General features: G+C 36.2%; 2 protein-coding genes and 1 long non-coding RNA gene across 3 annotated transcripts; all 3 read left to right on the forward strand.

The window, feature by feature from the left end:
- The first annotated feature begins 2,814 nt into the window (after positions 1-2,814).
- On the forward strand, positions 2,815-8,209 carry LOC117335771. Its single transcript, XM_033895952.1, has 3 exons — positions 2,815-2,927; positions 6,744-7,241; positions 7,683-8,209. The coding sequence occupies exons 2-3, from the start codon at positions 6,752-6,754 to the stop codon at positions 7,997-7,999; spliced, it is 807 nt and encodes a 268-aa protein (XP_033751843.1). The 5' UTR covers positions 2,815-2,927; positions 6,744-6,751; the 3' UTR covers positions 8,000-8,209.
- Positions 8,210-8,216: 7 nt separating this feature from the next.
- Positions 8,217-13,850, forward strand: LOC117335772. Its single transcript, XR_004534493.1, has 2 exons — positions 8,217-8,546; positions 8,935-13,850. It is a non-coding gene; the product is annotated as an uncharacterized LOC117335772 (long non-coding RNA).
- Positions 13,851-17,986: 4,136 nt separating this feature from the next.
- Positions 17,987-23,087, forward strand: LOC117335895 (sporozoite surface protein 2-like). The gene is made up of 2 exons (XM_033896154.1): positions 17,987-18,000; positions 21,992-23,087. The coding sequence occupies exons 1-2, from the start codon at positions 17,987-17,989 to the stop codon at positions 23,085-23,087; spliced, it is 1,110 nt and encodes a 369-aa protein (XP_033752045.1).
- Positions 23,088-24,109: the final 1,022 nt, after the last annotated feature.

The following is a 24,109-nucleotide window of genomic DNA, read 5'->3' on the forward strand; positions in this document are numbered from 1 at the left end:
TGTTATGCATATTGCATTTTAAGACCAATGGAAAAACAACATGGCCGACAGGCAGCCATCTTGGATTTTGTTAATTTAAGTTTGGTATCGCTATTTCTGAGAAAGTACAGAAGGGATCTTTCTCAAATTTCATATGTAGGTTTCCCTTGGTGCCTTGTTATGTATTTTGCATTTTGAGACCAATCGAAAAACAACATGGCCGACAGGCAGCCATCTTGGATTTTGACAATTTAAGTTTGTTATCGCTATTTCTCACAAAGTACTGAAGGGATCTTTCTCAAATTTTATATGTGGGTTTCCCTTGGTACCTTGTTATGCATATTGCATTTTAAGACCAATGGAAAAACAACATGGCCGACAGGCAGCCATCTTGGATTTTGTTAATTTAAGTTTGGTATCGCTATTTCTGAGAAAGTACAGAAGGGATCTTTCTCAAATTTCATATGTAGGTTTCCCTTGGTGCCTTGTTATGTATTTTGCATTTTGAGACCAATCGAAAAACAACATGGCCGACAGGCAGCCATCTTGGATTTTGACAATTTAAGTTTGTTATCGCTATTTCTCAGAAAGTACTGAAGGGATCTTTCTCAAATTTCATATGTAGGTTCCTCTTGGGACCTAGTTATGCATATTACATTTTGAGACCAATCGGAAAACAACATGGCCGACAGGCAGCCATCTTGGATTTTGACAATTGAAGTTTGTTATCGCTATTTCTGAGAAAGTACTGAAGGGATCTTTCTCAAATTTCATATATAGCTTCCCCTTGTTTGAAAAGTACTAGAGGGATGTTTCTCAATTTACACAGATTAGTAAAAGGAAGGGAAAAATAGAGAAAAGATCAATCTGACATGGAACTTATAAAGATCGTTCAATGGTGGGCGCCAAGATCCCTCTGGGATCTCTTGTTATATAACACACTTATTTTATTTTCCTATCCCCTAACATTTTTATATAACACACTTATTTTATTTTCCTATCCCCTGGCATTTTTATATAACACACTTATTTTATTTTCCTATCCCCTAACATTTTCATATAACACACTTATTTTATTTTTCTATCCCCTAACATTTTTATTTAACACACTTATTTAATTTTCCTATCCCCTAACATTTTTATATAACCCACAGATCTTACATTCCTATCACCTGACATTTTTATATAACACACTTATTTTATTTCCCTATCCCCTGACATTGTTATATTGCACACTTATTTTATTTTCCTATCCCCTGACATTTTCATATAACACACTTATTTTATTTTCCTATCCCCTGACATTTTTATATAACACACTTATTTTATTTTCCTATCCCCTGACATTTTCATATAACACACTTATTTTATTTTCCTATCCCCTGACATATTTATATAACACACTTATTTTATTTTCCTATCCCCTAACTTTTTTATATAACACACTTATTTTATTTTCCTATCCCCTGACATTTTCATATAACACACTTATTTTATTTTCCTATCCCCTGACAATTTTCATATAACACACTTATTTTATTTTCCTATCCCCTATCTTTTTTATATAACACACTTATTTTATTTTCCTATCCCCTGACATTTTCATATAACACACTTATTTAATTTCCCTATCCCCTGACAATTTTTATATAACACACTTATTTTATTTTCCTATCCCCTGACATTTTCATATAACACACTTATTTTATTTTCCTACCCCCTGACATTTTTATATAACACACTTATTAAATTTTCCTATCCTCTGACATATTTATATAACACACTTATTTTATTTTCCTACCCCCTGACATTTTTATATAACACACTTATTTTATTTTCCTACCCCCTGACATTTTTATATAACACACTTATTTTATTTTCCTACCCCCTGACATTTTTATATAACCCACAGATCTTACATTCCTATCACCTGACATTTTTATACAACACACTTATTTTATTTTCCTACCCCCTGACATTTTTATATAACACACTTATTTTATTTTCCTACCCCCTGACATTTTTATATAACACACTTATTTTATTTTCCTACCCCCTGACATTTTTATATAACACACTTATTTTATTTTCCTACCCCCTGACATTTTTATATAACACACTTATTTTATTTTCCTACCCCCTGACATTTTTATATAACACACTTATTTTATTTTCCTTTCCATTAACATTTTTATATAACACACTTATTTTATTTTCCTACCCCCTGACATTTTTATATAGCACACTTATTTAATTTTCCTATCCCCTAACATTTTTATATAACCCACAGATCTTACATTCCTATCACCTGACATTTTTATATTGCACACTTATTTTATTTTCCTATCCCCTGACATTTTCATATAACACACTTATTTTATTTTTCTATCCCCTAACAATTTTTATTTAACACACTTATTTTATTTCCCTATGCCCTGACATTTTTATATAACACACTTATTTTATTTCCCTATGCCCTGACATTTTTATATAACACACTTATTTTATTTCCCTATGCCCTGTACTTTTCCACCATCCTATCTCTACAGATGATGTTTAGCCGCTGCCAGATAATGTATTTTTTTTAAGTAAGACAGATTTTACATAATCAAGTTTAAACATTTTTTGGCTCTTTGAATGAGGTGTTATTTTGTACAATGCAAATTTTGGCATGGCAACAAATATATGCATGGTAAAGATAATAAAAAAGTCATTAAAAAAAAAGAATGGTAGGAATGTGGTGAAGGCATCCGTTTTTAAAAACACGTTAGTTTAGTTTTGTTGAAATATGGCACATCCGGCACCTCGCGCACCGCTATATGTTTTGGAATTTAGAAAATATCTACCACGTGACCTCTATTTCCGGTAACTTTTCCAGTCGGGAAAAATTCTAAAGATTTGGAGTTTTTTAACGTGATGTAAACACTACAAACATGTGGTTACAACAGGTAAACGGCTACATATCTAATACAAATTGTTTGATTCGTAGTTTTATATATGACTTCCCCTCTGTAGGCCGTTTTACAGACTTAAGTCTGTGTACGTGATAGCCATTCGTCTGTCGTTTTGACTGTTCCGATATTTTCCGGTTTCGGTGCTGCTATCTTGTCGAACACGTTATATATTTTATTATTTTCTAAAACAATTCATTGGTGCGATATACTTGCTGTATACGATTCGTCCTAAGCTCGTATCCTCGCAAGTTGTAAGTAAGTTAAATTTAAGAAAATTTTATTTAACGCCGATATATTTAAAACATGACAACACAAGCTCGTTTGGTGAGCTTTAAAATCGACATAATAAAACATACATCAAAAGCAAGGGTTAGCATTGATATAACTAGATATGTTCATTCTGTAATATTACATACAGAAAGAGGTATAAACTCCATCTACACTCCATTCGAAGTAAATCTAAATCTTCTTTTGATGGCATGCATGTGTATACTCCTATAACATAAGAGGCCACTGGTCGGCTCTTTCTACCGGATATTATTTTGCCGACTGCGAGGTTACACGGCGCCTGTCAAAAGTATCTCGCCGTGTAAAACCTCTAACATTGTTGGAGTAGCATGTGTAGAGCTAGAGCAGGTATTGAGGTTGGATACCTGCAAATACCGCTTTGGACTCTTCTAATGACTTTAAAGTTTATTTCATTTTATGTATAATCATTGGTATAGTAGAAGCATAGTAAATTCTAGCATCCATTATATAGATGTGTGTAGCAGGCCAGGTTTTAATTGTGTAGCAGAACTGGACTGGCTCGATCATCGGCGACCAGGTACAATTGTAGCTCAGTGGTAGAGTGTCCGTCTAGAGTTCGGAGGGTCCCAAGTTCGAACCCCTGTCTGGCTGCTACATCGTCTCCTCTCCTGTTACATAATTGGCGAGCTTGCCTACCCTTGTTTAAAGCATTGGGAGTATGCTTAGCAAGGGGATATTCAAACTTGTGGTCTTCAGGAGCGAAGACTTGAGAAAAAGGAGGGAGGAGTGTAGCAGAACTGGACTGGGTCAATCATTGGCGACCAGGTAGCTCAGTGGTAGAGTGTCCGTCTAGAGTTCGGAGGGTCCCGGGTTCGAACCCCAGTCTGGCTGCTACATTTTCTCCTCTCCTGTTACAATTGTAAATACTGTACATAGTTGTATGGTCCCCTACTAGCTTCAGGCTAGGGGGAATTTCCCTTTTGCTACTACTCCTTGAACTTTCACATTGGTGCCACAGCCACTCCAAGTGAAAGCAAGAGGCTTCCTTGGAGATAGAACCTGGGTTTGTGTGTTCGAAGGCGAACACATTTGAAGGAGGAAGTAGTGTAGCAGGTCGGGGTTTAATTGTAAATACTGTATATAGTTGTATGGTTGCCTTCTAGGTTCAGGCTAGGGGGAATTTCCCTTTAGCTCAGTCGGTAGAGCGGCGGATCAGTAAGCCGAGGGTCGCGGGTTTGATCCCGGCTGGCTGCACACTACTACTCCTTGAACTTTTACATATGCATCCTATTGTAAACATCTGATTGTTGCCAAACAATTTAACTCTTTACATATATCCACCATATATATTTAAGGAAAAACACAATCTTATTAAAATCTAGATGGTCATTCTCACTACGTTACATGAACATCTAACGGCATTAATGCATAAGGGGTCATGTTAGTATAGAATCAGACATATGCAAGGGAACAAAATCATAAAGCTCCATTTTATTTATAATTTTAATATTCTAGAGACGGGGCCAGTCTAAGCTGACGCGTACAGCCATCTTTGTCCAACATTCAGTTTAAACCTGCAGGCAGCTGGGCTGGCCAGCTTGAAAAGTTGGGTCAGTGTTACTCCTTTAACATAAGAGGCCGCTGGTCGGCTCTTTTTCTATCGGATATTATTTTGCCGACTGCGACGTTACACGGCGCCTGTCAAAAGTATCTCGCCGTGTAAAACCTCTGACATTGTTGCAGTAGATATTGGTCAGTGTATGATTCTAGTTAAAGGGACTCGTGTCATAATATTCACATATTCCGAGGATTTGTTAATATACTGAACAGAAACATTGGAATTATGCGTTGTGCTTTAAATCATTGGTGCAAATCTAAATTTGATCTGATGTGAGTGGCAATGTTATCATTTACACATTTACGCATTCCACTTAATCGGGTAACGCTTAATCGGGTATTTCGTTTAATTGGGTAAAATTTCAAAAACCAAAACCATTTTCTCTTAAATCATGTTAAAAAAATTCGTTTAATTGGGTTGGAAAAGTCGTATTTTTCGGTTATTCGAATAGAACAATCGGGACAAAAAATTGAAATGCTCCGATTTTCACGAAAGTCATCGCGTATTTCTTTAAGTTTTAGACTTTTATCAACAAATAGTGTAATTTTGATGGTTAAAATGTCAAAAAACGATTAAATATTACCGTAAACGGTAATGTTATGTCGGGGTTTTGTCATGTTCAGAACTGTGTTGTTGTTGATTCTGCCTCGTGTGGTTTTTCCCCAACAGGAAGTCGACTAAGAATTGTGGGTAAAATTAAATGTTATTTTTAGAGTCAGCAGCAGGCAAAACGTAATGGGGTTTAAAAAGCATAATTAAGCGACTAGACAATTAAACTTTTACGTCTGGGATGTAAATTCTTCGAAGCAGAAACCAAAACAATAGGTTTTGACCTGGGTCTGACATTGATACAGATCGATTGATATCACCGCTAACTGTATGTGGCGAATCCAAAGTGAGGGGTTCGCCACGGGGAAATGTGACGACACCGGTACACAGGTGAGTTAAAAATCGGTAGCGAGCATAATTCCTATTCAGGTAAGGATTGGAACTGGTTAATAAAAAACATTACTTGGATTTCGTGTTATTTTATCAGTGACTGCCAGTGTCAAGTTCGTATAAATTTATACCACAGGAAACGACGTATAAACTCGGTTTCTCCGATCTCTGTGCTTTGGTAATTGGAAATAATATGGAATATTTTAAACTTCAAAGCGAACATAAGAATGTCTATGATAAACATAAATGATTTTAGCTGTAATTGTCGGCGAGTCCTTAGATCGTATGTCAAATTAGGAACACATGGATGAAATAGGGATGTATGACCCCCTGATTTGAGGTGCTACGATTGTACTGTGCCGCGAATAAGAAAATCATTAAGGTTTTGTTATTTTAATACACACATTTTTATACAATTAGTAATAGTAATCTGACAATTTGACATCAGTAAAAGCACAAACAAAAACACCGTTTATTAACAATAATAACGCAAATATTTTCATCCAAAATCGACCCAAGTCTGACAACCATTACGGACCAAATCCAAGATGGCGACGTGCATTTCGGCTTATCGGGTAAGTCGGTTAATCGGGTAAAAAGCCCCCGCAAATAGGCAACCCGATTAAGCGGAATGCACTGTATATGGAATTTATTTAAATGAGTTCAGTAAAGTTTATAGCCACAGGTGTAAGTTATATGATATTAGAGTGTAAATAAAAACTCCATCCAATTCAAATGCAAGACAGGAAAATTTGGACTTAGATGACATGTTTATCTACAGAGATATAATTGTGTGACATTAAAATTGTAACATCCATTATTGGTGAAGTAACAGTAGTGTTATTGCACATGTACTCTACCAAATTTGTGACATAATGACATATTACAGGGTAGATCATGCTCAGACCACTTATAACTTATACTGATAATGTGATAAAATAACCAATAACAATATCTCTGTTAAAGATTTATATGACTATGATAACCTATTGTTCTTTTATTAGAATACCAAATGAGAAGTGTACTTGAAATGGCTGCCCTGCTAGTCCTGTTCCTGGGCGTCCTGGACACGTCACTAGTGCTTGGACAGTTGGGAGAGTCACCTGATGTAGGACCTCCGGTAGAATGCAGCGGAAATCGCTATCGGACCCATGATAAAAACTGTGTCAACTGCACTGAATGTCCACCAGATCTGATCGTCATTAAATTGTGTTCTCCAAAAACAGACACAAAATGTGGGCCATTTTTAGGCTTTTCTTTCCAGGAATCACAAAGATCCCAGCAAGTGCTGCCAGAAGACAATGCATATAATAATAAAACACTGCTGAAGTTTGACCTCGTAGAGAAAAGTGACATGGAACATTGGCGCCAGTTGGCCTTCTCCCTCATAGGGGTATTGTGTTTACTGGTTGTGGTAGCTACTGTTATCGTATTTGTGACATACGCTAGATTTCTGAAGTATCGTCAGGCTAAGACACGGCGACAATCAATTTCAGAAAGAGGTAATTGTTACTTATTAGACTATTTCTATGTTGGAGTGATAATGTGGTCATATTTATCATTAATAGCTTTAATTTCATAAGAGCAAAGAATTGCTTTTCATGACTATGTGTAACACCTGATTATCAGCTGGTATATGTGTAGACAGGTGTGTTTAAATATGGTGAACACACTTATATAACAGGCCGAGTTTCAATTTAAGGGAACATAGAAAACATTATTGTATTTAAGGAAAAACTCTTAGTCAAGGAACTTTCCTAATTCTTTTATGCTTTCCCATATATATGGACCTACAGAAAATTTTTAGTTTGAGTTTCCTGATATTAAAGGATAATGAAACTGAGGCCAGATAATTTTAGATCACGACTTATTTCAAGATGTATTTTAATTCATGCAGGTATGCATGGCGTATGTAATACATTGATCAGTTAATATTTTTACAGGTGAAATGGAGGGGGAATATGTTGTTATACATCGACGTCCTTCTGGATACATCCCCACATCTTTAGAGGAGTTTAACCAGATCTCGGAAGGTTCACCTGTGTCGCCTCTCCTAGAAAGTTTGTCCCACAATAATTATCACCGGGGGCCTGACAGATACTCGAGACTGCCGCGCCGCAACAATTATCGCCCTCAGAGAAGACTTCTCAATGAGTATGTTGATGATGTGTTTGAATCAGATAATAGTGATGGGTCAAGGACATCTGGGGTCAGGGGACATCTACAGACAATTCCAGAGACACCCGATGGGGATGTCTAAAATATGGAAACATTTCTATGTGTATGATAAGAAATCCGACCTTAAAGTCAAGATCTCTAGAGTGTTTGATTGGAGATGGAAAACAGTGTATATATGTTTAAATGATAGAGGTAGTATGTGTGTTGAAAAATTCAAGACTTTGTATAATACAAGTACAATGATTTTTTACTCTGAGAGCTGAAATGAATGAGGTTAAGTTTGTTATGTCCAAGAGACATTATAATTGTATGAACAAGTCTTAGTGTTATGTCAGAGAGACATTATAATTGTATGAACAAGTCTTAGTTAAGCTAGAGATATATTTTAATGTAAAATTAGCTGCATACATGCTACAGCATTGCAGGTGGACTACACATAATTCTTGTTTTGTATGATTTTCAAAATCTTCGGGTTAATTTATCAATGTTTGTTTTAAATTTTCATAAAAACAAAAATGTCAAGTCTGATTAATGCATTTGAAGGGTTTCCACAAACAGATCAATTTAGGTCAAAAGTGACTTAATATTTTGTTTGCAGGATTGAATACACTGTCTATGGCCGGTTTCTGGTTGTTTCCTAGGTTAATCACACTGTCAACAGTTAGGGTGATTTCTGGTTGTTTGCTAGGTTGACCACAGTGTCAACAGTCGGGGTGATTTCTGGTTGTTTGCTAGGTTGACCACTGTGTCAACAGTCAGGGTGATTTCTGGTTGTTTGCTAGGTTTATCACTGTGTCAACAGTCAGGGTGATTTCTGGTTGTTTGCTAGGTTTATCACTGTGTCAACAGTCAGGATGATTTCTGGTTGTTTGCTAGGTTAATCACACTGTCAACAGTCAGGGTGATTTCTGGTTGTTTGCTAGGTTGACCACAGTGTCAACAGTCGGGGTGATTTCTGGTTGTTTGCTTGGCTGATCACTGTGTCAACAGTCAGGGTGATTTCTGGTTGTTTGCTAGGTTGATCACTGTGTCAACAGTCGGGGTGATTTCTGGTTGTTTGCCAGGTTTATCACTGTGTCAACAGTCAGGGTGATTTCTGGTTGTTTGCTTGGTTGATCACTGTGTCAACAGTCAGGATGATTTCTGGTTGTTTGCTAGGTTGACCACAGTGTCAACAATCAGGATGATTTCTGGTTGTTTGCTAGGTTGATCACTGTGTCAACAGTCAGGGTGATTTCTGGTTGTTTGCCAGGTTGATCACTGTGTCAACAGTCAGGGTGATTTCTGGTTGTTTGCTAGGTTGATCACTGTGTCAACAGTCAGGGTGATTTCTGGTTGTTTGCCAGGTTTATCACCGTCATCAGCCAGGGTCACTTTTAAACAGGTGTCTACTTGTAGTTGTGGTGTCTTCATTAAACAACTATACAGATCAATCAGGGTAAAGTGTCTCTCCCAAGGACATAACAGCAACGAACGGTCTGTTATCTTTTATCAATCTAAGAAACACAAACCAACTCAGGTGTGGAGTGAACCTCCGATCTGTTACTCGTGTTTAACGTGTTACATTAGCCTAATGCTCTACCAACTTTGTTATCCAGACCCAGATCCGCTGCATGATTTATTAGAAATGTCAGAAGATAGTCCAGAATTTTCATACAGCATGTCATTTCCTTTCCACTACATCCTTCACAATTTCACACTGTTTCAGGTTTATTAAGGGTATTTTATTATGTGTTGATGGTTTCTTGTATTTGATGCATAATTATACTCTTAACTAACAATGAAATATAGACAGTTGTGACAGAAATATTTCAGTTTTTCAGCATAGCCGTTTAATATTCCTTTGGCCCGGATATGACGCGACAGGTGGCGTTACTGGTCAGGATGAAGTATGTGATTGGTCAATGTAGCGGTAAATGCGAAATGCAGATATGCAATCAAAAAACGAAACAAAGCTAAGATTGAATTCAAGCTGAATAAGTGGATGTATCTTTTCAAATGACACATAATAAAATTATATTCCTGATTCAAATGTTGTCTTATTATCAACGAAAATGATTCAAACTGATATAATTGTGTTATCTGTGCTGAAACGCAATTAGTTCATTAATTTATTTCACCAGCAGTTTGACATTATACCACCAGCATTAAAACTATGTCGTTTATCTTTTTTAAAGATATTTCTTGTTAGATATTAACAAGCCCTTTCTCTTAATATTCAAACTGAAGTTAACAAAAGGTAAAATCCTAGTTCAAATTAGCAAAAATGATCTTAATTCTTGAATATCTTTCATTTTAGCCAAAACATGTAGGTCTTATCATTTTGATGTTTAGTGTTGATGTTCATTTGATTTTGGACATTCATTTAGGGAAGACTTGTAAATTTGGCTTGGGTCAGATTATTATACGTTCTGAAGGTGTTTTCAGAAATATTAATCCTGACATAATGGTAGTTCTTATTTAATTGTTTTTTTTTTCACGTTAACAATATTGTCTTATATGTATTTTTTGCAAGGAGTTTAATCTCATTAATTTTAGATGTACATGCTATGTTTTACGCTACACAAATTACTGATCTGAAAATAATGCTGAATATTTATAAGTCATAGCTACAAAATATTTAATTTTATATACACAGGGTAAATTACCACTATCGATCACCATTTCTATCAAAGGTAACTTAGCTCACACTATCTGCCTAAATTGCTTGTTTAAACATTTCTTGACAATTAATTCACTGAGTTTACTCTCATTTAGTGTAAATATTATTCTCTAGTTACAGCAATGCAAAATAATGCACACAATGGTTTTGTTTGAATATGAGGTGTTTTTAAATATTAACAGGGATATGAGTTGTGTTTATGTTAACATGGATATGAGTTGTGTTTATGTTAACAGAAATATGAGTTGTGTTTATGTCGACAGCGATATGAGTTGTGTTTATGTTAACAGGGATATGAGTTGTGTTTATGTCGACAGGGATATGAGTTTTGTTTATGTTAACAGGGATATGAGTTGTGTTTATGTTGACAGGGATATGAGTTGTGTTTATGTTAACAGGGATATGAGTTGTGTTTATGTCGACAGGGATATGAGTTTTGTTTATGTTAACAGGGATATGAGTTGTGTTTATGTTAACAGAGATATGAGTTGTGTTTATGTTAACAGGGATATGAGTTGTGTTTATGTTAACAGGGATATGAGTTGTGTTTGTGTTAACAGAGATATGAGTTGTGTTTATGTTAACAGGGATATGAGTTGTGTTTATGTCGACAGGGATATGAGTTGTGTTTATGTTAACAGAGATATGAGTTGTGTTTATGTTGACAGGGATATGAGTTGTGTTTATGTTAACAGGGATATGAGTTGTGTTTATGTCGACAGGGATATGAGTTGTGTTTATGTTGACAGGGATATGAGTTGTGTTTATGTCGACAGGGATATGAGTTGTGTTTAAGTTAAAAGGGATATGAGTTGTGTTTATGTTAACAGGAATATGAGTTGTGTTTATGTTAACAGGGATATGAGTTGTGTTTATGTTAACAGAGATATGAGTTGTGTTTATGTTGACAGGGATATTACTTGTGTTTATGTTGACAGGGATATGAGTTGTGTTTATGTCGACAGGGATATGAGTTGTGTTTATGTCGACAGGGATATGAGTTGTGTTTATGTCGACAGGGATATGAGTTGTGTTTATGTTAACAGGTTCGTGTTAACAGGGATATGAGTTGTGTTTATGTTAACAGGGATATGAGTTGTGTTTATATTAACAGAGATATGAGTTGTGTTTATGTTAACAGGGATATGAGTTGTGTTTATGTTAACAGGGATATGAACTCACTAACTCATAAGTTTTGTTTCTGGTCCACTTTGGTTGTGTTCATTTATTTTGCCAAGGTGTCTATATTAAAGTATACTGCATTATGGTATGTGCTTATATTGTTGTAAGTCTTAAATATGTTGTTGAATTACAATTAGCAGTTTGTATATTAATAATTTATTAATTGTTAAGGTAGAGGTAACCAAACACCTTTTCACTGTACAGGTATGTATCTTGTTTTAGAATCTTTCTGTATATTATTATTGATTTTAAGATATTCACAGCAGATTTCAATTATGTGTTTAAGTGCACGTGACTGGTATGAGTTTTACCTACATTTAAATTTAAAATTAATTATCAATGTTGACATTGTCACTAGTCACATGGTTCAAGCCCACATAGGAAGACATTGCTTATCATTTATTTCTCCATATTTCAAAATGCCACTATGCACAATTTATGAGAAGGTTGTGTGAAAAGAGTTGCTTCCCTTCATTCAAATTAAAAAATTGAAAACCTGTATGTGACACCCGTTCATGATTTATTTTCTGTAGAAAAAGTGGATTATTTTTTTGATTTGATTCTAATATTCAGTTATTTAAAAGTTGCATTTTCATTATAATACATACCAGGTATGCGAGTCACACTTGATGCGAGACGTTTTTATCAGAGAAGTCCTATATGTTTAACAAATTACATTTGACTTGATCAAGTGTGATCTTTAATGTAAGGGAACATGTCACAGCTGAATCTTACTATGTGACAGTATGTGTTGATATCATTAGATATATAGCTATTAGACCATAGGTTTGTCTGATATGATTTCATTCTCATCTAATGGAGCGGCAGAAGGGGATTGTGACACACAAACTCTAATCTTAGTTTTAGTGTAGTTGTGTTAAGTTTTCACTGTTTAAGAAAGCATCTTACAGTTGTACCTTTTATTTTTCCTGATATTGAAAGAAATATCTTCATACATTTGTAGTTTAATGTTTTTGTTGTTAATGTTAGAAGCTGTCTTCCAGAAGAAGGTCACACTACTGTGACCGGTACGTGTAGATAGTGTAACGATTGATGGTGCTATACTGTGTCAATAAACACAATAATACTAGGCCATAGTGCTATTTGTTTGGATCTAACCAACCCTTATGTTGTAGTTGTAGTCTTTGTAATAAATCCAAGAAGCAATTATAATACATAATTATATAGCCCACCATCATCAGGGCATGGGCTATCCAGATCGCCATATATGTATCTGTGTGTCGTCGTCTGCCTGTAAACAATACTTTAGTACATGTTATTACTATATCTGAGGCATACTTGAAGCCTATTTCCAACATTTCATTGGTAGGTTTTCCTTGATCTCTAGTTGTCCCTGAACAACTTTTACTGATCAGGGAAGCAAAATGGCCCACAGACAGCCATCTTTGACTTTGATGTTGGAAGTTTGTTATCGCTATTTCTAGGAATTAAAGGAAAGGTTTTCTACAAAGTTGTTTTTCAGGTAGACCTTTGAAACAAAATGGCTGACAGGTGAACTTTTTGGTATTTAAGGATGTTTGTAATAACTTCTCAAAAAGTTCTTGATGGATTTTCCTCAGCTTGCTTACATATCTGTATGTTCCACTTGCTTTCCATTGTTTAATTATGAGGAAGAAAGATCAAAAGGTAGTGAACAAACAGTCTTACGTGGACCCAAGGATGATATTTCAAAGGTGAGCGCCAACTTCCCCCAGGGGTCTCTTGTTTTTAATTCTGAACTATAAGGTCATATGGTATCTACAATATCAAGTGATCAAAGTCCTGTTGAATTGTAGAGTTAATATGCTGTATTATGAAGACTGGACATAAGATGCCCATATATGGTTATAGTTATTAATTTTGTCTTGTCTACAGCATTTGTCACCACACTATGGAAGGTTCTATTTTTTTAATCCATATTGTGTCATTTTTGAAGGCATTGTTGGAGTTAAAATTTGTTCCAATTTCATCACAATTTTTGATTTGTGGATGTATGATTGATCATTGATAATTTAAAGTTAAAATACTTAATGATGCAACAAAATTATCTTGGCAATATTTTTTATTCCATTAAATGTTTTTAAATTAGCTTTGGATTTGTTGCTTACTTTGTACACCCTCTAGATACATGTAGCTCTCCTACTAAGGGCAAGTAGACCTAGCCATGGTGTGGCATCCGTTGGCTGTCTTTATATCAACTTTTCCAGTTGAAACATCTTTTTAATAACCTTAAGACATTAGGGTCACAATATTGGGCCATAGTTTGCTTGAATGAAGGACAAGTTTGTTGAATGAATTACCCTGACCTACTTCCAATGTCACAAATGTCAAATGTGTTAAATACATTTAAACAACTTCTCAGTTACCAAGAGGCCCATATTGTCATGATATAGTGCAAGTAGCGTCCTTGGATAGAGGGGTTCAAGGTCTGGACCAGTTTTCAAGGTCACAGGTTTCAAATATGTATATTTACATTTCTCCCCTCTTCAGCTTAGAAAACTCTGACTGCGTTAAAATTAGCGTAAAGCAGTTAAAAAAGGCTCAGCAAATTAATAAGCGCGGGAATCGGTAACTTAATCATGACGTCGTCTATTTGTGACGTTACCGGACGTCAACTAGACGGCGCCATTTAGCGTTTTCTCCTGTTACCTGTTGATCTCTGTACAATGCCAAGTGAGCATTTTGTCAAAAAACTTAACTGAAGATTGCGGAAATGAGTAAATATTGAACTTCTCCAGGAGGTAAGCTAATAACAAATGGCTGAAGCGTCAAGTTCGTATTGAACATTCGACTACATTACTACTAAATTTATGTCAATACCCGCTGTGCTTGAGAACCTTAGTTAATCCGAAACGGAAATTATGGATGTTGAAAACGTAAAATATATTAAGCAAAAATATTGAGTTGTTTCTTTAAAATTTGTTAACTATACTGGTGTCTTTACGTAGATTTACTGGAGCTATATTATCTTAGCAACCGTGGCTGCCATAGTTACCGACGTCGCAACACATCTCGACTTTTATTTTCTTAGTAACTGTTACAGTATTTCAACGATTTGTTTGATATAAATCACCTTTCAATTCCTATACCTTATGACACCAGACGTGTTTGATATAAATCACCATTCAATTCCTATACCTTATGACACCAGACGTGTTTGATATAAATCACCATTCAATTCCTATACCTTGTGACACCAGACGTGTTTGATATAAATCACCATTCAATTCCTATACCTTGTGACACCAGACGTGTTTGATATAAATCACCTTTCAATTCCTATACCTTGTGACACCAGACGTGTTTGATATAAATCACCTTTCAATTCCTATACCTTGTGACACCAGACGTGTTTGATATAAATCACCTTTCAATTCCTATACCTTGTGACACCAGACGTGTTTGATATAAATCACCATTCAATTCCTATACCTTGTGACACCAGACGTTTGTGTTTTTAGCCCACCATCATCAGATGGTGGGCTATTCAAATCGCCCTGCGTCCGTGGTCCGTGGTCCGTCCGTCCGTCCGTCCGTAAACAATTCTTGTTATCGCTATTTCTCAGAAAGTCCTGAAGGGATCTTTCTCAAATTTCATATATAGGTTCCCCTTGGTGCCTAGTTATGCATATTGCATTTTGAGACCAATCGGAAAACAACATGGCCGACAGGCAGCCATCTTGGATTTTGACAATTGAAGTTTGTTATCGCTATTTCTCAGAAAGTACTGAAGGGATCTTTCTCAAATTTCATATGTAGGTTCCCCTCAGTGCTTAATTATGCATATTGCATTTTGAGACTAATCGGAAAACAACATGGCCGACAGGTAGCCATCTTAGATTTTGACTATTGAAGTTTGTTATCGCTATTTCTCAGAAACTGATGAAGGGATCTTTCTCAAATGTCATATATAGGTTCCCCTTGGTACCGAGTTATGCATATTGCAATTTGGGAACAATCGGAAAACAACATGGCCGACAGGCAGCCTTCTTGGATTTTGACAATTAAAGTTTGTTATCGCTATTTCTCAGAAAGTACTGATGGGATCTTTCTCAAATTTCATATGTAGGTTCCCCTCAGTGCCTAGTTATGCATATTGCATTTTGAGACTAATCGGAAAACAACATGGCCGACAGGTAGCCATCTCAGATTTTGACAATCGAAACTTGTTATCGCTATTTCTCAGAAAGTACTGAAGGGATTTTTTCCTCAAATTTCATATGTAGGTTCCCCTCAGTGCCTAGTTATGCATATTGCATTTTGAGACTAATCGGAAAACAACATGGCCGACAGGTAGCCATCTTAGATTTTGACAATTGAAACTTGTTATCGCTATTTCCCAGAAAGTACTGAAGGGATTTTCCCCAAATTTCATATGTAGGTTTCCCTCGGTGCCTAGTTATATATATTGCATTTTGAGACCAATCGGAAAACAACATGGCCGACAGGCAGCCATCTTGGATTTTGACATTGAAGTTTGTTATCGATATTTTTCAGAAAGTACTGAAGGGATCTTTCTCAAACTTTTTTGTAAGTTCCCCTTTGTCTGTAGTTCTGCATATTGCATCTTGGGACCAATATGAAAACAACATGGCCGATAGGTAGCCATCTTGGATTTTAACAATTGAAGTTTGTTATCGCCATTTATCAAAAATTGCTGAAAGGATCTTTCTGAATTTTCATTTGTAGGTTGCCCTCTGTGCCTAGTTATGCATATTGGATTTTGAGACTAATCGGAAAACAACATGGCCGACAGGTAGCCATCTTAGATTTTGACTATTGAAGTTTGTTATCGCTATTTCTCAGAAACTAATGAAGGGATCTTTCTCAAATGTCATATATAGGTTCCCCTTGGTACCGAGTTATGCATATTGCAATTTGGGAACAATCGGAAAACAACATGGCCGACAGGCAGCCATCTTGGATTTTGACAATTAAAGTTTGTTATCGCTATTTCTCAGAAAGTACTGATGGGATCTTTCTCAAATTTCAAATGTAGGTTCCCCTCAGTGCCTACTTATGCATATTGCATTTTGAGACTAATCGGAAAACAACATGGCCGACAGGTAGCCATCTCAGATTTTGACAATCGAAACTTGTTATCGCTATTTCTCATAAAGTACTGAAGGGATTTTTTCTCAAATTTCATATGTAGGTTCCCCTCAGTGCCTAGTTATGCATATTGCATTTTGAGACTAATCGGAAAACAACATGGCCGACAGGTAGCCATCTTAGATTTTGACAATTGAAACTTGTAATCGCTATTTCTCAGAAAGTACTGAAGGGATTTTTCCCAAATTACATATGTAGGTTTCCCTCGGTGCCTAGTTATATATATTGCATTTTGAGACCAATCGGAAAACAACATGGCCGACAGGCAGCCATCTTGGATTTTGACATTGAAGTTTGTTATCGATATTTTTCAGAAAGTACTGAAGGGATCTTTCTCAAACTTTTTTGTAAGTTCACCTTTGTCTGTAGTTCTGCATATTGCATCTTGGGACCAATATGAAAACAACATGGCCGATAGGTAGCCATCTTGGATTTTAACAATTGAAGTTTTTTATCGCCATTTATCAAAAATTGCTGAAAGGATCTTTCTGAATTTTCATTTGTAGGTTGCCCTCTGTGCCTAGTTATGCATATTGGATTTTGAGACCAGTCAGAAAACAACCTGGCCGACAGGCAGCCATCTTGTATTTTGACAATTGAAGTTTGTTATCACTATTTTACAGAAGGTACTGAAGGGATCTTTCTCAAATTTCATATGTAGGTTCCCCTTGGTCCCTGGTGTTGCATTTTGGTACCAATCCGAAAGCAACATGGCCGACAGACAGCCATTATCGCTAAATCTTAAATTTTATATATAGGTTCCCCTTGTTTGAAAAGTACTAGAGGGCTGTTTCTGAATTTACACAGATTAGTAAGACTTAGAGGAAGGGAAAAGTAGAGAAAAGATCAATCTGACATGGAACCTATAAAGATCATTCAATGGTGGGCGCCAAGATCCCTCTGGTTTTTTGGTACCAGGCACAGGGAATTGGCACACATTCCTTGTGATACCAGGCTTTTTTGGAGTTTTTTGATACCAGACAGGAAATTGGTATACGTTCCTTGTGATACCAGGGTATTGTTTTTGACACCAGTCACAGGTACATCACCTATATTTCTTGTAGTACCAGACTTTTGTTGTACCAGACATTTGACTGTCTAACGCCTTTTGCCATGGCCGAACGAAGGTTTGGAATGAAGGTGATATACGAGGGCTGGTTGCTATGTTTTGAGCCACATATTGAAGGATTCGAATTTTGCTGGACATATTGTATTATTTTTTCAATATTATCTCCTTCGGTATCTCTATGTTTTTGCCAGCGTTGTTTAAGGGTCTCTACGTCACTTTTATAGAACTCCTTTTCATGGCTGTTCAGAAAGTCATCTACTGTATGTATGACGTCATCATCGGACTGAAAGTGGGTGCTTGAAATAGCTGCTTTCAGTTTTGGAAATAGATGAAAGTCTGATGGAGCGAGATCAGGTGAATAAGGCTCAATCAATTTAAAGCCACAATCATGAATGACAGTCATGTCAATGACAGACTTGTGAACAGGAGCAATCGCTTGGTGAAATAACGCACCCCTAGTGAGCTTAAGTTAATATTTCCCCGTAACCACCTTAGAAGTGAAGCATATAATTGTTTGTCCCTTTTGGAGATAATCTATCAGCAGAATACCATCTACATGTATATCTCAGAAAACCGAGGCCATAACCTTCCCAGCTGATGAAACAGCTTTTGTCTTCTTTGACGGGGGAGGGACAGAGTTCCTCGATTGTTGTTAGGCCTCTAGGATAAAATGATGGACCCATGTTTCATCCATAGTGACAAATCTCGGCAAATGTTGAACTAGGTTATCTGGGCGACTTTGAGAAAAATGTAGAAATATAATTCCGCCTCTCCTTCTACAGTATGATTCTTATGTCGCATTTTGTTTCATACAGGGAGGGGCTCCCTATAACGAAAACGTTTAAACAAGGAGGTTAACAAAACCTATCGTTAGGCGTGAGTGTTCATTTCCCGTTAGACATTAAAACTGTGCGTGACTGAGTATTTCATATATATAGGCCTATATGGGGCAAAGAAGTAATTCAAACAGTGTTAACAATAAGGTTTGTTAAATTTTCGAGGCAATCCGCCCCTTTATCAAAACACAAAAAATCACAAATACAATCACATAATATATATAAGAAGTACTGGAAATACAATAAAATACAATGTTTTAGTAACTGGAGAAACCACAATGAACCCTTAGGCAAACGTGGGCCGAAGGCGGATACTAGTGTGACTGCATCATGTTCAAACACTAGACGCTATGCGACCAACGGCAGAGATATTTTGAATTCCCCCGCACGTGAAAGTATTCCGAAGAGTTCAAAGACGATTCGTCCCTAAACACTGCTAGTGGACGACATTGCATTTATATAAAAAATGTTGCATTATCGTCTCTACAGTGATTGATTAAATATCGTGTACAAAGTCTGAAAAACTTTAGAAAAATATGTGTTGGATCATAAGAATTATAGAGAGTGGTGTGAAAAAACTGCTACAAATATTTATCAAGACTGAAAATATAAGAAATACGAATGCTGAAGTGTCCCTACAGGACGCTACGGGAAACAGACGATTCGGACCAACTCGGACCAAGATGCTGTTGCATGATGGCGGGAGGCGACTAAATGTGAGTCTCAAAGAACAACAATGAATAGATGCCCCAAAAAGTACAGCAATTATGAAAAATTTAACAAATTGAATAATTAACTACATGAATAGTCAGATATAATGGTCAGATGGAGAGTATATCCAGAAGACGTCTTTAACGTTCGTTCATACCCCGAGGGTAGCAGGTTTGGAGATTGGTGATCCAGTATCTTTCTCTGGAACGACGTTTCGTTTCATTCCAGGTAAGACCGTGATCAATGGCGACCACCTGCATATCCTTCCAACTGTGACTAGGTAAATTGAAATGCCTTGCCACAGGAAAGTCTGGTCTGTTTTGCTTGATGGAGCAACGGTGATTATATACAGTATAAACAAAAACAAAAAACGCGTTTTCACATGACGACAATTTGAATAATTTGAACTTCCTCGATTATTAGGTTAATTTGTGGATTGCAGAAAAGTTACTTAACATGATGATTTGGGGATGTTGATAATAGTAAGGTTATTTAACATATTATCTTGGGGATGTTGATAATAGTAAGGTTATTTAACATATTATCTTGGGGATGTTGATAATAGTAAAGTTACTTAACATGATGATTTGGGGATGTTGATAATAGTAAGGTTATTTAACATATTATCTTGGGGATGTTGATAATAGTAAGGTTATTTAACATATTATTGGGGATGTTGATAATAGTAAGGTTATTTAACATATTATCTTGGGGATGTAGAAAATAGTAAGGTTATTTAACATATTATCTTGGGGATGTAGATAATAGTAAGGTTATTTAACATATTATCTTGGGGATGTAGAAAATAGTAAGGTTATTTAACATATTATCTTGGGGATGTAGATAATAGTAAGGTTATTTAACATATTATCTTGGGGATGTAGATAATAGTAAGGTTATTTAACATATTATCTTGGGGATGTAGATAATAGTAAGGTTATTTAACATATTATCTTGGGGATGTTGATAATAGTAAAGTTACTTAATTAACATATTATCTTGGGGATGTTGATAATAGTAAAGTTACTTAACATATTATCTTGGGGATGTGGATTCAGGTAAAGTTACTTAACATTATCTTGGGGATGTGGATTCAGGTAAGGTTAATAAAGTTTTATAAGTTTATTCTGGTTGATTTCAGCGAGCAGTAATTTCAATAAATATAATCACCTATGTCCTCTATATACGCCATACCCAACGCTATCCCAGTAAACCAAGTTCAAGTTCTTTATTTCCTTGAGCCTTACGGCTCATCGGTTCAACAAATATATACATGTACAGAAATGATACAATACAAAAAACCACACACTCGCATACACACACACACACACAACCGGACTAACACATACATTGTACAACAGGTAGAGTGTAGAAGGACATTTTTTTATACTAATAAAAAATCTGTTCTTTGTTTATTACTGTATTTTATATATTTTGCTAAATTTGAAAGATCTTTTTTGTTAACTGTTTCTAGAAGTTGAATAAATTTGTACATACTAGGTTTATTATAATAATATTTCTTAATAAAACGTTTTCTTAGGTCTAAATGAAATTCACATTTAATAATAAAATGAAATTCATCTTCAATGTCTCCACTGTTACAATAGGAACAAATTCTTTGATTTCTTTCTAAGTTATTAAATCTACCAATTTCAATATTTAATTTATGTGATGACAATCTAATTCTAGCTATTTCTTTTAAATTAGAAGTACCTATTGGTTTTGATTAATATGGCTGTAAGTAGAACTTTTCACTAATAAACTTGTACAGTGAACACTTGGAAGATGAATTGATTTTTTCTTTACATTCTTGTATAAATATATCACATAGTCTACATTTAACAATATTCATAATATAATCAGCTGTATAAATATCCCCATCTTGCCATATATACCCAACACCCATTCTATACAGTTCTTGTTTTACTTCATTCAACCATCCATTCCCGTTTTCTAACATATCTTGATAACAAACATTTAACACACAGTTATCGGTTTGTTTTAATTTCAACCAATATTTAAAAATTCTAAATTTTCTCACTATTACAAAAGGTAATCTCCCTAATTCTTGGTAAATCATACAATTAGAAGTACTTTTCTTAACCCCCAATAATCTTTTTAAAAACTGTAAGTGGATTTTCTCTATATCCGGTGCTTTATGAAAACCCCAAATTCCAGCCCCATAGTTAAATATACTACCGACGTATGTATCAAAAACATGTAGTTGGGTTTCAACGTTAAAAAATTGAAAATAATGCTTTTCTTCCTTGCTCAGCAATTTTTTGTTGAGTTTTCTTAAATTTACCATTAAAATTCATTTGTATCCCCAGATAATTAAATTCATCTACGGTTTCTAATACACATCCGTCATATAACCACTTTTCTTCTTTTCTTAATTTACCACCGTTTCGGAAAACCATTACTTTAGTTTTGGTAGTGTTTACAGTAAGGTTCTAAACCAAACACAATACCTAACAATGAACTGGTGACTCGCTATCCCAGTAAACCAAACACAATACCTAACAATGAACTGGTGACTCGCTATCCCAGTAAACCAAACACAATACCTAACAATGAACTGGTGACTCGCTATCCCAGTAAACCAAACACAAAACCTAACAATGAACTGGTGACTCGCTATCCCAGTAAACCAAACACAATACCTAACAATGAACTGGTGACTCGCTATCCCAGTAAACCAAACACAAAACCTATATCTAACAATGAACTGGTGACTCGCTATCCCAGTAAACCAAACACAAAACCTAACAATGAACTGGTGACTCGCTATCCCGGTAAACCAAACACAATACCTAACAATGAACTGGTGACTCGCTATCGCGGTAAACCAAACACAATACCTAACAATGAACTGGTGACTCGCTATCCCAGTAAACCAAACACAATACCTAACAATGAACTGGTGACTCGCTATCCCAGTAAACCAAACACAATACCTAACAATGAACTGGTGACTCGCTATCCCAGTAAACCAAACACAATACCTAACAATGAACTGGTGACTCGCTATCCCAGTAAACCAAACACAATACCTAACAATGAACTGGTGACTCGCTATCCCAGTAAACCAAACACAAAACCTATATCTAACAATGAACTGGTGACTCGCTATCCCAGTAAACCAAACACAATACCTAACAATGAACTGGTGACTCGCTATCCCAGTAAACCAAACACAAAACCTATATCTAACAATGAACTGGTGACTCGCTATCCCAGTAAACCAAACACAACACCTAACAATGAACTGGTGACTCGCTATCCCAGTAAACCAAACACAATATCTAACAATGAACTGGTGACTCGCTATCCCAGTAAACCAAACACAATACCTAACAATGAACTGGTGACTCGCTATCCCAGTAAACCAAACACAAAACCTAACAATGAACTGGTGACTCGCTATCCCAGTAAACCAAACACAATACCTAACAATGAACTGGTGACTCGCTATCCCAGTAAACCAAACACAATACCTAACAATGAACTGGTGACTCGCTATCCCAGTAAACCAAACACAATACCTAACAATGAACTGGTGACTCGCTATCCCAGTAAACCAAAACACAAAACCTAACAATGAACTGGTGACTCGCTATCCCAGTAAACCAAACACAATACATAACAATGAACTGGTGACTACGTACAATGTACCGTCACATGGATCATCGCTGTATCCGGATGTTATAAACAAAGCATGCATCCTTTACATTAGTATAAGATTCTACTTCATTAACTTGATAACATCACGACTCCACTTGTCTTATGCGAGCTCTTTGTCTTTTCATAACAGTACTGAGAGTTATCAGATTTATGTTATAAAGCAACGGATAAAAAACAAAACAAACGCAAAAAAGAAAAAAAAAGATATATATATAAATATACTAGATTTCTAATCAAATTAAGATTAGACTTGAAAGTATCGCTCCTTTACGGTACTTGTACGTGTATTGCAGTGTATCGTAGAGGATCGTAGATGAATGGAAATTACAAGTCTAATTTTACTTAGATCGACCAGTTTTTATATCATCATATTTGATACTCCCATACTTGGTTTAACCAGGTTTAACACCGTATCATTGTTTCTTCTATCCGGAAACAAAAACCTTCAGCTTTCCTTACGTACAATATTCAGAAGTGGCTCGTTAGTATGGAGGCTCCTAAGGGTCAAATATCAAATCTCGCATTCTCGCGTTTTCGACCTTTTACACGAGAATGCGAAAACGCGACGACTAGAGAACGAGAATGCGAAAATTCGACAGCGAGAATGCGAGATTATACCTTTAACAGCTTTCCTCGCACTCCCGCTTCCTCGCGTAATTATATATAAACATCTAGCGTACTGTATCCTTACGCGAGGGAGCGAGAGTGCGGGGACGGCGGTTAAGTGGAGGGTTTTTAATGTGTAAGCACGGTCTAGCGTTCCCTAGGGAGATCCCGGCGACTCACTCCGTGAGGTGGGGGGGGGGGGGGGGGGGGGGGGGGGGGGGGGGGGGTTGACTTACTCCATGATGTGGGGGTTGACTCACTCCCTGAGGTGGGGATGGGGGTTGACTCACTCCCTGAGGTGGGGGTGGGGGTTGACTCACTCCCTGAGGT

The sequence above is a fragment of the Pecten maximus genome, chromosome 10 (genome assembly GCF_902652985.1).
Source record: "Pecten maximus chromosome 10, xPecMax1.1, whole genome shotgun sequence".
Lineage (NCBI taxonomy): Eukaryota > Metazoa > Mollusca > Bivalvia > Pectinida > Pectinidae > Pecten > Pecten maximus.